Below are 15,166 nucleotides of genomic sequence, written 5' to 3'. Positions count from 1 at the left end.
CTACGGCATTAGGTACTAGTATACGGCCCAGACGAGCGTAGAGTACAGCGGCCTCAGTGGCCACTTCGGCCCCAGATGGCGATTAGATGTTCTTCTTGGAGTCGGCGTCGCTGCGTGCGGCAGCCTCGTCGAGCGCCTTCTGCTCCTTGGCCTCGACGTAGTGCGCGTACTCCTGGCCGATCTGCATCCCGATAACGCCCACGAGGAGCAGGCCGACGAGCGCGTTGCCGGCAGACAGCACGCGCAGGGCCTCGATCTTCTCCGTCTCGGTGGCGGCCTTCTCGAGAACAGGGGGGGCAGGGATGATACTCCAGGTCGACTTGGCGTCCGGAAGGAAGGTGCGCAGCGACTGGATGTGGACCGAGAGGTAGAGGACCACACAGGCGGTCATCATGACTGGGGTTAGTGCAGGTCGAGCGTGAGCCGAGTGCCGAGAGCGAGGTCGATGTGTGGAGTGCTACCATTCCGATTAATTGGATTTAGCAACTGCCAGAGCGCGAGCTGCACGGAGCGAAGCGAAGCGTTGCAGTAGTGGCAGATTCACGGCGGCCAGGCCGAGGAAAGCGCGCCGCAAGTCGCAGGCGATCTCCTCCGGCTAGAGCGCACCGAGTCGACGCCCACGAAACTCCATTGGACCTCACGCCACGAAAACAGGCGCGTCGCCTTCATCCCACATAATCAAACTCACCAAGCGCCGAGCCGTCAAAGAACTTTGCGCTCTCCGACCACTTGTTGAGCTTGATAATGAGCGTGAGCATGGGAATAGCCAGGGCGACATGGAAGAGGGCCTGGGGTTAGCGCCGAGTGGTTGGCGACAGTGAGGAGCCGGCGGGTTTGGTTGCAGCGGCTGGCATCCTCCGCTGCAAACTGCAAACCCGATAAAGTGGGCGACCAAGTTACGACGCGGGCCGCAAACGTCCACCAACACCCCCGTTGTTCGACCCACCTTGACAGCCCCCGGAGCCTCGTACCACATCTCGTAGAACTCGTAGCCTGCCTGGATCGCCTCGTTCGTCAGGGGGAGGTAGAGCAGGCCGATGTCCACCTGGCGTTAGTGGTTAGTTCCGGCCGGGTTGAGAGGTTTATCTGCATTGCTTCAAACATGGAGCAATGTTGAAGGCAAATGCTGCAACAGAAGTTGGAGGAAGGCAGTGCTGCCATCCCAATGTCTGGGCCCCAAGGACGTGAAGATGACGCGCGGGGATTTGGACGCGCGCTGATGCACGCCCTGGGGTCCTGCTCGGCTTGGCTTGGTTCCGCCCTCCTCCACCAAGTTCAAGTTCAGGTTAGGCGTCCTACTCACCACCTGGCAGACAAAGACCATGCCCAGAAGGAAGGCTGCGGTGCCGATGACGATGTTGGATGCGAAGCCCATGGTGGCGTGTTGAGAGTGTTAGTTTAAAAGAGACGTGTCTTTGCATTTCCCATCTTCATCTTGGACGACAGGCCGCGCGGGTCGATCATGGCGGAATCAAATTGACGCCATCACGCGGCGCGGTGGGCAGAGCAGTGGGCCTAGTTTCTCAAGATCACATTCCCCTCCCTTTTCTACTGGCCTCATGCCCTGATAAGCGACACAAGCATCCTCGACTCTCTCCACGTGATACTGGCGCGTATTGGCGGATTGTGGCCCCATGCTGCTATGCAACACCCAGCGCTCGAACAATCGACGCTCAGACACTCCTCTCTATCAGCATACTTGTCCATCCAGGACACTACAATACACAGGCGCGTGCGCCGACAAAAATAATGGATGGAATACACAGGTCGTGTCTCTGGCGGATGGTGACGTGATGGCCGTTTGGTTCGTAGAAATGCTATGCACATGCAGGAGATGTTGATGGGAGATGGTTGGCTGGGGTGAGCTGGAATCCGATCGTCTTAGCTTACGGTGAGTTTGGTGTCGCAATGTTGGCGACTACTCTGGGGCAATGCCCATGCGCGACAGTGGGTTCCAGCCCCGAGTCGTGTTGACCAGCCGGCGCGTTGGGAGTTTGCTCCGTGAGCTGTTCGGGCCGGCCTCAGGCTCGTCGCTAGAGCTCGACGACGACTGTGACCTCGACGATGACGGGGTTGCCTGCGCGAGCTGCGACGAACCCAGACGAGGTATCAGGCTTCTGGGACGCTGCGTCGCAGTCGACGGTGTGGGCGGCGCTTGGCCTGCCAAAGGCACGGTGTTGCGGGGCGGTGTGCTCGGGCCCTTCTCCCCCTCCTCGATGAACGGAAAGGAGGACGAAAGGAGCTCCTCGGCGGAAGGGGTCACGTCCCGGCTCGGAGGCGGCGAACTTAAGCCGGATTTAGGAAGGGGTGCGTCCGCACGGCGCTTGGTTGCCCGCTGGTCGAGCTCGGACGCGCTCGAGCTGCAGCTCGCGTTCGAGCTGGAGCGTATGAGACGGGGGGTGCTCTCCGACGTTCTAGGAGTCAAGTTGGTAACCTGTGGCACGGGTGCCCGTCCGGAACCACGCTTTACGCCGCGGATGCTGTCGCTGTGGTTGGGGGGCGAGGGCGCATCCGACTTGACCTCACGTAACGCGGCCGAGATAATATCTTCGTCGTCAATGTCCTCGGGTACGTCAACGGCATTGAGGCCCTTGCGCGGCTGACCCACGGCGTCGCCAGCCTTGGAGCATTGAGAGCTGCCACGGGTCGGCGTTGCGAGGTGTTCCATTGGGTCGTTCACCTGGTCGATGTCTACGAGCACGTTGCGCTCTGTCGGCGGCGAAGGGAGTGACTCGGCCGCCTCAGTACGCTTGATGGCGCCAGTTGCAGCCTAGGCGGTCAGCAACTATAGCAACAGCTCACTCACCCATCCCGCCCACTTCATCTGGTTGAGCTGCATGTAGCGCTGTTGCGGACCGACAACCATGCCCGGACGAACGACGCGCATGAACCCGATCGCTTCGGACGCCGTGAACTGGAACTTGTAGATAAAGTAGGCGCCAATGAGCACGCCGGTGCGGCCAAGACCAGCCTTGCAGTGCACGGCCACCTTCTTGCCCTTGGCGAACGTCTCGTCTGCAAGCTGGATAAACTCTCTAACGATGTCGTCCGTCGGGTTCGTTCCGTCGTCAAAGTACATGTCGACGTGCTCGATGCCGTCCTGGACAAAGTGGTGGCGATTGTAGCTATTGTCAACACGCGCCACGCGATCCACTCACAGCTCGTCGTTGAGGCGGACAACCAGGCCCACGTTCTCCTGTGCGAACTTGGCCTGGACCTTGTCAAAAGCTCCGCGGAGCATTTTCTTCTGCGCGGATGTGTAGTCCGGTGCGGCCTCGCCTGGCGGCGTTCGCTCCTTGATGTACATGGGGTCCATGGGAGAGGCAAAGGCGACAAAGTTCCCGAGTGTGTTGAGGTCGCCATTCTCCACCTTCTCATAGTACCGGTACTCGTCGGCATCAAAGTCCTGGAGTCTGAGAAGGTTGTGCTTGCCCGCCTTCCACATGCCGTACAGCACATCCTGGTGTCAGCTCGCAGAACAAGAGGGAGCTCACCTGCGCGGTTAGGCCGAATTCGTTAATGCCGTTGCCTGCGTCGCGGAACGGCAGGAGCTCAAAGTGTGCGATGGGCTGGAATGCGTCCCATGGGTCGTTGTGCTCGACGATAAGCTGTGTGTAAGCGCAGCGCTGGACTATCGGGAGAAGCAACGCACACTGTACAACGCGGCGATCACTGCGAGGTTCGACTTCTGTTCAGGCTCTGGTGACGTGTACAAGCACAGGGCCTTGCGCTTGTGGTCCTTGATCTAGGCGTCAGCGGTGCGAGCCGCGGCCAAAAAGGTGGCTCACATTGAGGCGGTCAAAGATCTTGACGCAGGCATCGAATGTGTACGCGAGGTTGAGTGGCCCATAGTCGTTCTTGAACGGTGTGTAGTATAGGTCGTGGTCGACTGGTGTCAGTGGCGACGGGGTTGTGGGAATGGCGCACGGGAGAAGAGGTGCATGGGTTTGCCCGTTGTTGGGTGGGCGTATGGTCCCAGCGCAGCATCCTTGGGTGCGAGGGTAGTGAAGACGAGGCGTGGGGCGAAGAGGGCGTATGGATTTGGGAGGTTGCGAAAGCCAGACTGGGCCCGGCTTGATGGTGGTGTCGAGCTGGGCATGGTAAGAGTAATGTTGTGATGGCGAGGGGAGACAGTAGAGTGTGGAGTGTAGAGTGTAGGTGTGGAGTGTAGAGTGTAGAGTGTAGAGTGGGTAGGGGAAGGTGTGTATTGTCGGCTGGAGGTCTGTGTCTTGTGTGGGGTGGTTGTGCGGAAGGGCCCTGGCGGCGCGCTGCGCTATCGGGTCAATGGTGCGGTGTAGTGTGCTGGGCGCGACTCGGGCGTCGGCGAGGCGGCGAGGCGGTGATAGGTATGATGTCCAGAGGGAGGAAGGGTGGGAAGGAGTAATGATCAAAGTGGACAAGATCAGAGATAGCGGACAGGTGTTACGATTGTTTGAAAGGGATACCTGCGAGACGGTGGTTGATTGCTGAGTTGACCTGACTGATTTTGACCTGTAGGCATGTATGATGAGTGGGTGGTTGGGGCTGGAGAGGTGGAGAGAGCTTGTGATGTTGGGGTGCGTGCACGAGCAGTAATGATGAGCCGAGTTAGAGATTGAGGAGGGGCATGATTGTGGACATTGTGGATGAATGTCGACGTTGAGGGTTGAGGTCTAGCCGTTGAGGATCTCAAGGGTAGAACACGGCACTGGGTTCAAGGGTGAATCAAGGCGTGGAGGCCTGGAGCTGGAGGATGGCTTGCGCCACTCGTGTATCGGGTACCGTTTGGGCCGTTTGATCCTAATGTAAGAGTACTGTAATGAGAGGGAACAAGGGAAGAAGAGTAACAATTAGACAGTCAAAGTGATCTGTGCACTTGGCACAATGGCGGAAACTCCTCTGACAGCTCCAAGCCCCAAGGAACAAGTTCCCTGTCCATCCCCTATTATTCCCCGCACAGCGCCTCTCCAAGGCATTCCAACAAAAGTCAGGCGCGCCCGCATCAGTACTTTGAATCTGTTCAGTTGCTTTCGTTAGATTCGGTTGTAGCAAAAGCAAAACATACATGGTGCGATTCAAGACACGATCAAGTTGCTGAAGCTGGTACAAGTAGATCCGGCTTTAGGATTACAAGAATCACGGGTCATGGGGTGGGCGTGACTGTGTGACTCGACTACTGGTATGACCTTTTGACGCGCGTCAGTTTGCATTCCGCACTGTTCCCTCGTCCCTGACTACCTACGTACTTTACGTACCGTACCTGCGGCCAAACTCCACCCAATTTACGATAAAACCAAAAATCAAAGTTAAAACCAAAAATCCTCCAACCCTCGGTAATGCCGTCACCTCAGGATAGCTAAGACAGGCAGGATATTGGGAGCGGTGCTCTTGATAAAGGTTCTCACTATCCTTGCAGTCCGCTTCCCTTCTCCTCCCATGTTTTCTCTAGCACTTTCGCAACTTGCCCCGCTGTGGGGCGGGGTGGAGGTTTGTGCGCTCGCTCTCTGCTTATGATCGTGGTCGAATGACGCTTGGGTTGTGGGCCAGAGAACAGGGATGCACTGTTTCACTCTACAATACAGTATCGTTGGCAATGTTCTAGACAGGGTAGGCGTTATGGGGTACAGACTTGTTGGCATGGTTCTTGCCATGATGGTGGGGATAACAAGTCGCAGCATGACTCGTGACCTGCTCTTCTTGGAGCAACGTGTGGCGTTTTGTCCAGCAAGACACCAGATCTTGCCTGCTTCGATCCTCACATCAGCGCCCGACGACTGCACCGCTCCGCTCCACATCTCCGGCCCACACATTATCCCCTCGCAATCGGGGTACGCTTGGGCGGCATCCATGCATCATACATAAGCCAGCAAGTACAGTAGCGCACGACCCGATCTCTTCCAGGCAGAGGGCTACGAGAGAGCCGTGCAAGGGTCTCCGGATGCGAGACATAGAAGGGAACATCGTGAGCAAGAGCATGGGCACCAGTAGCGTCCGTGCGTATTCGTGGTGGTGCGAAGTTGCCACTGGACCTGCAGCGAGAGATCGCAAACACCATGTAATGTATATCGAGCGTGCAGGCGGAGCAAGCAAAGTTACTCCATGAGGTGGGCTCCAGGACCTACGACGCGTCAAGGTCCTCGTTTCCGCTCGTCCACTTCATCATCTCGTCGGGGTTGTCCCAGTGCTCGAATCGTAAGATGTCACCTGCATTCGCCGTGCGCACAGTAAGGTTGGGTGAGATGTCGATGTGCTCGACCAAGTTCTTGAAGTTGAAGGCAAGCGCATTTCTCTTGTCGCTGTTGCGCGCATGCAGCATCTCGCCAGTGACCGTGTCCCATGCCCGGAGGCGGTGGTCGGAACCACCGACAAAGACGACCGTGTCATCTGGACTGGTGCTGAAGCCCAAGGTTGGGATACTGGGGTTGACGTGACCGGTGAACTCGCGTAGTGGCTGCGACGAGAAGCGCACGTCAAAGAGCACGAGCTGACTGTCCAAGCCCGCAGCCACCAGACCGTACGGCACCGCTGCGTCGTTTAGTCGTCGTAGTCCAGTAATCAACCGTCGGGTTGGCATGGTTCCCACGGTCAGCGTCTTGTTCTGGGGTGTGCGCAGGTCGTCGACAACGATGCTGCCGCTCCGCAGCCCCGCGAACACCAGGTCCGTGGACGTCTGGTGTAGCCTGTAGGGATCAGAGGGGAAGCGCCGTGAGGAGAGCAGCAGGTTGTCGTTGGTGGTGGTGACAGTGTTAATGGAGAAAGGGAGGCCTGTTGTCAGAGTCCACATGAAGACGAGTTAGCTCACCAAGCGACGTGATGTTGTCGAAAGACGACATAGCATAGATGTCGCGCTGGGGGAGGTCTAGTGTCCATTGTTCAGGCGGGACATGGACGAGGTTGAGTGGGTCTCTCCGCCAACTGTGTACATGTGGGGCGTTGCCGTTGGCAACGCAGCTGGGGATGTCAGATCCGTGACGCTGGATACTCACATCCATGTCCCTCTAGCAGCGTTGCAGTGCACACCTAGGAGCTGCTGTCAGCTAACCGCGTGGTGGCGCTAGCTCACAGTTTCGGTACAAGCTGAGAACGAAAATGCGTCGCCATCCGGACAGGATATAATGACCTGTCCATGGTCTGTCGTAACGGCGAGTCCAGCAGGCCCAAAGGACTGTCATCAGCACCAAACGCGCAAGGACCCACCTTGACGCTAGTGACATTCTTGCCGTGACACTCGCATAGTCCAGTTATCCTATGCAGTGTCGTGCTCGCTACCCGGTCAGCCGTGCGGTTCCGGTCCAAGGCGTCGCTTCGGGGCCCGATTGCCCGAAAAACGCGCCGTCGAAGCCCCCGGCTCTCGTTGACGTCCCAGTTCTGTATCTGTTTCCGTTTGCGCGTGCACACGGGCCGCTCCTTCATTCCTACGGCCTCGGCCCTAACTGGGAAATAGCGGTTGCGCTCGACGTCGTAGTACATCCCTGGTACGTCGCCTAGGAACGCGTTCTTGTTTGGGGCCATTTGGGAGAGGGAAGGAGGAGGGTTGGTGGGGGCGAGGGGGATTGTTTGAGTTGAGAGGAGGGGGGCCTGGGAGGAGGGGAGCCTAGGAGGAGGAGGAGGAGTGGCAGGAGGGAGAGAGAGGGTGTGGGTGGTGGCGGGGCGAAGGGTGAATGGGTGGTGGAGCTCAGGTGGTAGCCGATAAGTGACGAGGTGGGTGTCACAGTAGAAATATACAGGTGTCGAGCGTCGAGAGTGTCGAGCGCGCTGACGGGTGCAAGTTGCGTATAGTACAGCGAGTGGATGAGTAAAAGTACAGTGCTGAAGGAGTAGATTGCGTGCAAGCGAAGCGACGATGTTGGCCATGTGGGTGGCCCCAGATCTTTGTACTGTAATATTATTCAGGCCACTAATCCAAAATCCTAATGACAAGCAAATCGAGTGGCGCCGGATTTCGGCCTTCAGGCACGGAAGATTTCGGAAATGCCACGATGGTAGAACGGGGAGAGTCGCGGCCCCCACGACCCCGCGTTCTGACCAGTGCACAACGCAACAAGGCAACAACTTCTCTCTTCATTTGTTTCCTGTCTCGACCATGTGCGTGTTCCTACACATACCTGCCTATGTGCAAGTTGAGTACATCGTCCCTGTCACTGCCGCTTGAGCGACAACGGTAGATATTGCCACCAGGTGTGCAACGGAGGGAAAGTGGCGAAAAAGGAGGAAGGGCTTCTGGGACCTGCAGGCTCTGTTGCGGTGGCCCAAGAGTAAAGGAGCACCCCTGTTAGCGGATAAACACTAACTGGGAAAGATGGCTGCGAGAGGACATGCCATTATCATCAGCCCTTGAGGCTTGGTGTCGGGCTAAGTTGGAGCCACTGCACAGCATACCCTACACAAGAGGGTAAGACGGTGCTCGCCGCCAAATGTTCAATCGGGTAATGACGTCTTGTACGTCGAGTTTGAGTGATATTCAACAAAGCTGATGGCGACAATTCGTTAAGAATAACGCGTCGTCAGCTGATACAGGGCGGTGCCTGGACGTGCCTGACCCCAACAGACTCGATCATGTGTTGGTGCTGTTCGCCACTCACCTTCACTCACCTCTTCATCTCTACTCAATCCCAATGCCAGAATTAGAAGACCAGAACCTGCCTGTGTCCAGCAATTCCACTGGACCTCACCACAGCCTCGCTGCTCGCCCAACTATTGGAGCAATATGTTCAGCTGTGCGGCCGTGCCACAGGGTGAATGTTCGTGAACCGCTGACCATTGACTACCCATGGCGCATTGTTTGTCCAATGGTGGTGGCAACAGCATTGCTGACAGTCCTGACGACGCTGACGATATCAGTTATCGCTTGGTAACCGTTGATATCCACCATATCCGGGATTCCGAAGCCAAGGAGGTTGGTGATGGAAGCCCCTTGGATGCAGTGCACATCCACACACACTCACGTGTGTGCACCGCCTCACCGCCTCGTCCGCGCTGCCTTCCCGCCTTATACCTTATATATATTCCAACAGCCATCTTGGATTCTCTCAACAAACATGCGCGCCATGCGCCTCCTCACTCCTCTCAGCCCAGTTTTGCGCCCAACGAGCCATCTACCATCATTCCCCATCGCGAGCTATCCACTCCTACCATTCCCAACGAACCACACCCCACCCCCGTCGCTGGGCATGTCCCACTCGGCCCAGCCCGACCCAAACACCAACACCAACAACCACCGTCCTTTACACCGTCCAGCGCGACCAGTGCTACGCCTCGACACGCGCCCTGAAACCCTCTACCCGTCATTTGCGGCCAACCCACCCCCAACTCCTCGCACACCCATCAACCTTGCCACCGTAGCCAACCCCGCTCTCTCGCCCGTGGCGGTTGTATCTGCGCCACGTCGTCACCATCCTCCTGGGAGGCGGGACGCAATGGAACCCCGCACAGCCCACTTTGTGCGGTTCCTACAGCAAATAAGCGCGGTTCTTGTCAGCGACACGTCCGTGTCGCCGGGAGGAGGAGGCGACGCCATTATGTCTGCCTTTGCGGTCTACTTCCCCTCGGTGGCTTCTGATCCGCGGGCAGTTGCTGCTGCTGGAAAAGGGGGTATTGTCGACCGCATCACCGCGCTTAATGCGCTGGTGATGGCGCTTGTGCCCGTTGAGGGTGATCCGGGGCGGCGCCCGCCGCGCATCACAGAGCGCGCGCCCAGCTTCATGCGATAGTGAAGGAATGGGAGGGGGGCGAGAAGTAGTAGTATACGTAATTCGACGCGCGGCAGAACGTTTTAAGACGCGATATCGAGTTAGATACTAGATGCAGTAGATACCAGAATCATCGACCAACCGACACACCACTCCGTACATTCATACCTGATCCTGGATAAGTAGAGCATTCATACCAGAATGAACAGATGCCAATGTATACAGGCCTGTGATGGGTTGGACGGTGAGGGGGTGTGATACGGGGAACTGATGGCCAAGCTGCCAAGCGCGACGCGCGACCCACTACTGAATACCCGCGTTGCGTTGACCACGGCCGTGAACTGTGATTCTCTGCGTGTACACGGACAACTATAACACATGCATCTGATATTCTAATGGCACAGGCAACAAGCGACGGAAATGGAACCCGATTCGACACTAATGCGAGCTCTCGATGAACGACCGGACTGCTGTCAGCTTTGTACCATGCCGACATGCACTCGCTCTCGCTTGCACTCGCGGCGACTCACTTTCTTCCAATAAGAACGCCGTGGACCGGCTCTCAAACCCGGCCATGAGGTTTGTGACCACGTCAAAGTGACCCAAACGCGCGTATGTCCTGAGCGTGACTTCAAAGTCGAAGCCGCGGAGGAGCTCGGCAAGCCACGTGCCCTGCCACTCTGGGACAAGTTGGTTGCGCTTGCCGTGCAGAATGAGGGCGCCGCGCGGGAGGAGGTCGACGTCGACAAGGTCTTTGGCTGCGAAGAGGATGTGGCCGAGCGAGTGGCGCATACAGCGTGTCTGGCTCGAGCCTAGCGATCGTCGGAGCGGTGACACGTGTTCGAGCCAGCACTTGGCCTCGTGGCGTACCTGCTTGATCACGTCGGCGACGGGGGATAAGAGGATCACGCCCTTGATAGGCGGGAGCTCAATGTCTGGTCCGTAGATGCGGAGAGCACGGACGCCATTGGGAATTTCCCGGCCTGCAGATGTGAGATGGTCGTTGGCGTACCCCATGTTGGCCCAGTTGACGGCCGCGTTGTGCAGCTCGACCTTGTCGCGCGAATGCACCACCACGTCCTGCGCGATGGTGTACATGCCCAGGTGGGCACCGAGGCCATGGCCGCATACGTATATGCGCGAAGGGTCGCCGCCGTAGTAGCGGATCTCCTTGTGTACCCACGCTAATGTGGCGCGCACATCTGCGACCATGTCCTCCATCTGGCCGGTCGGGTACGTCGTGATGTCTGGGACAACGGCGACTGGCAGTCAGTTGTGTATCCGGGGAACCAAGATTCACCGTATCCCTGCTTCGCGAAGAGCAGTCCGGTAAGCCCGAACATCCATCGGCGTGGTCGGATGGGACCCATCATGCCGACGTCATATAGGAAAACGACGACGGGCCGAAGATCGCTGTTCTCCTCTTCCATCGGCGAGCCCATCGGCACCTCGCTCCAGATGTGTTGTGGGAAGTCGCTCAGGTCGGCTCTACTCCCCGGGTCCATGTCGGGAAGGGTGACGAAGCTGTTGCTCGACCGAGGCGTGGTCGGTGGGCTCGAGCTCTCTGGCGACAGCGAGGGCGTCGACTGCCAATCACTCGGCTGGGCACGGAAGACGTCGAGCTTGTGCGCCCCTCCTGGCCGCCTTGGATTTTGATACTCGACTCCGAAGCTGGTGTCAGCAGGACGCGGAAGCACAGTACCATGACAAGGGCGCACCTTGCGTATCTCTCCCACCACCACCCGGCCATGATTGGGTCGACTTCGTCGTCGAATGGGGTTGTTCGCCAGAGTCTCCATGCTGTTCGGATAACGGTGAGGATGAACTTGGGAGCGAGGATGATCACTGCCCGGAGGTACGACGACACGGCGACAAGGATGCCCAGGTGTCGTGCTGTGCGTGAGCGAAATGCAAGTGGAAGGCAGCCACACGTGCGTGACCAAACCGCGGGGCACGTCCCAAGCCGCTGAAGCCGGCGGCCAGTTGCAAGGAAGGATACGTACATGGGCTGAAAGGAAGGAAGAGGGAGCCCTTGTGTTTGGGCGCGTCGGTCTGTGCGAGTAGGAGATAGGTCGCGAACGGGAGGGTGTGGACGAAGACTGAGGTTAGTCATAGCGACGGCCTGGACGTACCGAGGACGCTACCTATGAGCGAAGGGATGGCGATGACGTTGACGAGTGGGACTGGTGTGAGTGGATCGGGTGCCAGTACAAGTTGTCGCGCGGGCCTCGAAAAGGAGGAAAGGACTTACCAAAGGCCAGGATGGCCCAGAGCGCGGTTGAGGCGGCGGTGGTGCTTACGACGGCACCGCACGCTGTGAGTGATAGCCACACTGCAGCTCTCATGGTTGATGGGTGATACGCATGGAGTACTGGGTTTAGATGTAGTTGAAGTAGTGTGAGAAATGAGGAGTGTACAAAGTGCTGATTCTCGACTGTGTATGAGTAAGTGATTGTGTGGGTGTGGGTTGATTCCGAGGTTCCTCACGCGTCTTGCTCAAGCCTCACACGGCCTGACAAGGTCTGACATTCCCACGCCACCAAAGCCAAAGCGCCTAGATCTTGCTGCCCTCATGACCATTCACGACTCCGGATTGTCCGTAGTCATATCTCACCTGCTCTCGCCGACAGCCGGCGACCCCGCCCGTACATGGCTCGATACAGAACAATAGGTAGCCTCCTCTTGCATTACAATCGTTTTACGCGCTAAGCGCTAATTCTTTTTGCAGGGTCGTGATGTGGGTTGTGCCGTTGCGCGGTCGGGACTGAGCGTCCGCGAAACGAGGCTGACATGTGCCCCAGGCACCGCTCGGGCTGAACTTTTGAGATTGACATACAAGGCTTGTGGCGCCAGGCTCGTGGACACTGGCGACTGTCGGCTGTGGATACATCGATAAGACATTTACCAGCTTGCAAGTTGGTAGCTCACGGAATGCAACAGTCTCTCATGTTTCTCTCCACGTCGCGTGCGCGTCACATACCGATACCGTCTAGGGCTATTCCTCGGATCCTCGGAGAGAATTGCTAATTGCTAGAGGGAGCTAGTTCTTGTCGCGGGAGACCATACAACAGATGTGCCCGACGTGCCCGAGTGTCCACTCAGTTATGCTGCACTGCGCGCTGCATCTCAGTGACCCGGATATACTGTTGGTCTTCCGTACTCTGGTACCAACGTTCTTCGCGTCGCTTCGTGCGCTTCGACGTCAGATTCAAAAGAATGCATGGTATAGGGCAGGGTATTGTAAGCAGAATATGGAGAATACAGAGTTCGGAAAGTTAAACCACCCAGGCCATCGCCGGGAAGGCCAGGAGGATGGACGTGGCGAGGGCGAGGGCGAGGCCCGCGCCGACCGGCGACACGGTACCTGCGCCATTCGCGTGCATGCTCGTCGAGCGGTTGGTGAGGCCAACCATGGGAACGTTGTCCGAGTCGTTACCGATAAACTGGTATCCCGTCGAGTCTGGCGCGATGGGAAGCTCGTCAGTGCAACTGATGCTGACTTGCTTGATCGTGTTCCAGAAGTAACCGTTGTTGATGTAGTCAGACTCGGTCCAGTCGATCATGCCTCCAGCCCACTCGACAGTGCCCTTGGCGGCACCCTCGATACCGGCGGGCCAGACCGAGAGCTGAACACGAGACGGCGTCGTGGGGAAGTAGCTTTTGGTTAGGTGTGACTTTGGATATGGACTCAAGGACTCACTACTGCTGCGTAGACTCCTTCCAGGTGTCGGCCTTCTTAACGGAACGCACAATCTTGTCGTCGATCCACCACTCGAGGATGTCGGGCTGCCAGTTGATCGTGTACTTGTGGAACGAGGTGGCTGTGTTTCCAGAAAGATTGTGGTACCCGCCATTCGAGTCCGAGTAGTTGACGTGACCGAGGAAGAAGAAGTTCTTTCAATCAGCCATCACCAAGAACGGAAACTCACGCTCTGGACCTGGTTGGTGACGGCGCCTGGCCACTCAAAGTCAATCTCGTCCTTGACGTCCGACATTGTGATAGCAGCCGAGACGACACCAGGCCACCTCGACGTCTCCATAACAAAGTCGATCAGGCCGTAATGGACATAACGCGTAGTCGAGATCTTGGTGCCCTTATCCTCCTGGGTGAGGGTGAGGCGTGCGCCATCGCCGGTCGGCGACGGCACGACCTTGCCCGCGTCGACTGGGATCAGTGTCAACTCTGGTAGCCTGCGGTGCGTAACGCACCGACCCAGTCCCACGCGGTCGCGTTGCCGTCGTACTTGGTTCCATTCATCATGACGCGACTGAGGTCGGTGAAATCCGTTACAAGGTCGCGGCACACGGGCTCGGGCTTGCATGATGTGAGCTGGTACGAGTCTAGGTTAGCTCGTATATCATGGAAACGTACAGAGCGGCTCGCAGCCGCCGAGACAGAACTGCGCCTTGCCGCAGAAACCGTAGGGCGAGCAGCATGGTGCGGAGAGCGGACAGGCCTGCGTCTGGTTACAGGTCGCGCCGCCCTGGGCGAGGACGGGCGCCGTGAGGGCAGCGGCAGCGAGAGCAATGGCCCACATATTGAAGGGAAAGTGTGTAAGGAGCGTGAGGTCGGCGAGGCCGTGAACAGGTGTAGGTGGCGAAGCCGGATGGGAGATGGTGAACGGGAAGAGGTGGATGGGTTGTGTCTTGCGATGGGTCGCGCTCCACGATGGCCAAGGCCAAGATGAGACGGTGTCCCGTGCGGGTGGCTGCAGGGTACTATACACTGTGCTCACACTATTTCCTCCCGTCTTGGACCCATACAATCGCGTCCCATTGTCCTAGCGTCCTAAGACCCTAGCAAAACTACGGAGACGCCCATTGCGCAGCGCTCAGCATTGTCGACGGGTCGGTGAACACTCCCGCGCCCAAGGCAAGGCAAGGCAATGCGACCTCTGTTTGAGAGTCCGCAATCCATTCGGAGCAGCGCATGTGAGGTAGTTTGCGTCAGTGAGGTTGAGGTGAAGAGTCAAATGTGAGACGCGACACAAACGGGATGGGCCCAGGTAATTAGTTGTGGCGTTCAGGTACAGGGAATGGTGGTGTCAGGGTGGCCACGTGTGTAGACGGGGTCCCCGCCTTTGACATCACGACAATAATTAGAGGGGTTGCTCCTCTGATCATCAATAATCACTCGCGGCCAAGTTGTAGGACATGAGGCCGAAAAACAGAGTAGCGAAGGCGGCGGCAATGCTCCAAACACACTCCCCGGCAGGATATTTGTCTATGGCCATTGAGTGGTGGAACTGTCCCAGCTACCATTTAATTGTTGACATCGGCTTGCGGGGCTTGAAGTGGGGAAAGCACCACCCGTTTCTTACCTGATGAAACAAGCACATGGATGGACAAACGGCATGTCTTTGTCAGTTCTTCGGCCACATCACTCGCCCCATTCATTCCCACGAAGCGTGGGTTGAAAACATCAAAGACCTCGGACCCGACTCTCAACACCTTGCCTGACGATATTCCATGAGAATCAAACGGCAAGGTCGGTCAGT

The 15,166-nt window shown here is 57.6% G+C and overlaps 6 protein-coding genes across 6 annotated transcripts; 1 reads left to right on the top strand and 5 right to left on the bottom strand.

Moving 5' to 3' along the window:
* Window positions 1-82: 82 nt before the first annotated feature.
* On the bottom strand, window positions 83-1,375 carry CSH3 (uncharacterized protein; the record flags this gene model as incomplete). Its single annotated transcript, XM_060600229.1, has 4 exons — window positions 83-396; window positions 689-788; window positions 947-1,045; window positions 1,304-1,375. The coding sequence occupies 4 exons, from the start codon at window positions 1,373-1,375 to the stop codon at window positions 83-85; spliced, it is 585 nt and encodes a 194-aa protein (XP_060456844.1).
* A 543-nt stretch (window positions 1,376-1,918) lies between these two features.
* Window positions 1,919-4,099, bottom strand: CDC14 (uncharacterized protein; the record flags this gene model as incomplete). Its single annotated transcript, XM_060600228.1, has 7 exons — window positions 1,919-2,770; window positions 2,807-3,125; window positions 3,159-3,460; window positions 3,495-3,608; window positions 3,653-3,745; window positions 3,789-3,889; window positions 3,928-4,099. The coding sequence occupies 7 exons, from the start codon at window positions 4,097-4,099 to the stop codon at window positions 1,919-1,921; spliced, it is 1,953 nt and encodes a 650-aa protein (XP_060456843.1).
* Window positions 4,100-6,097: 1,998 nt separating this feature from the next.
* On the bottom strand, window positions 6,098-7,491 carry CcaverHIS019_0403970 (uncharacterized protein; the record flags this gene model as incomplete). Its single annotated transcript, XM_060600227.1, has 5 exons — window positions 6,098-6,744; window positions 6,782-6,930; window positions 6,966-7,006; window positions 7,043-7,144; window positions 7,177-7,491. 5 exons carry the CDS (start codon window positions 7,489-7,491, stop codon window positions 6,098-6,100), a joined length of 1,254 nt encoding a protein of 417 aa, XP_060456842.1.
* A 1,526-nt stretch (window positions 7,492-9,017) lies between these two features.
* Window positions 9,018-9,689, top strand: CcaverHIS019_0403960 (uncharacterized protein; the record flags this gene model as incomplete). The annotated part of the gene is made up of 1 exon (XM_060600226.1): window positions 9,018-9,689. The coding sequence occupies one exon, from the start codon at window positions 9,018-9,020 to the stop codon at window positions 9,687-9,689; it is 672 nt and encodes a 223-aa protein (XP_060456841.1).
* A 417-nt stretch (window positions 9,690-10,106) lies between these two features.
* CcaverHIS019_0403950 (uncharacterized protein) lies at window positions 10,107-12,013 on the bottom strand (the record flags this gene model as incomplete). Its single annotated transcript, XM_060600225.1, has 7 exons — window positions 10,107-10,135; window positions 10,199-10,930; window positions 10,969-11,339; window positions 11,387-11,561; window positions 11,672-11,767; window positions 11,801-11,851; window positions 11,920-12,013. 7 exons carry the CDS (start codon window positions 12,011-12,013, stop codon window positions 10,107-10,109), a joined length of 1,548 nt encoding a protein of 515 aa, XP_060456840.1.
* A 930-nt stretch (window positions 12,014-12,943) lies between these two features.
* Window positions 12,944-14,206, bottom strand: UTR2 (uncharacterized protein; the record flags this gene model as incomplete). Its single annotated transcript, XM_060600224.1, has 5 exons — window positions 12,944-13,325; window positions 13,369-13,562; window positions 13,598-13,833; window positions 13,878-14,009; window positions 14,041-14,206. The coding sequence occupies 5 exons, from the start codon at window positions 14,204-14,206 to the stop codon at window positions 12,944-12,946; spliced, it is 1,110 nt and encodes a 369-aa protein (XP_060456839.1).
* Window positions 14,207-15,166: the final 960 nt, after the last annotated feature.

The sequence above is a fragment of the Cutaneotrichosporon cavernicola genome, assembly GCF_030864355.1.
Source record: "Cutaneotrichosporon cavernicola HIS019 DNA, chromosome: 4".
NCBI lineage: Eukaryota > Fungi > Basidiomycota > Tremellomycetes > Trichosporonales > Trichosporonaceae > Cutaneotrichosporon > Cutaneotrichosporon cavernicola.
The sequence above is the reverse complement of the archived record's forward strand: the minus strand, read 5'-3'. Positions and strand labels throughout refer to the sequence as shown.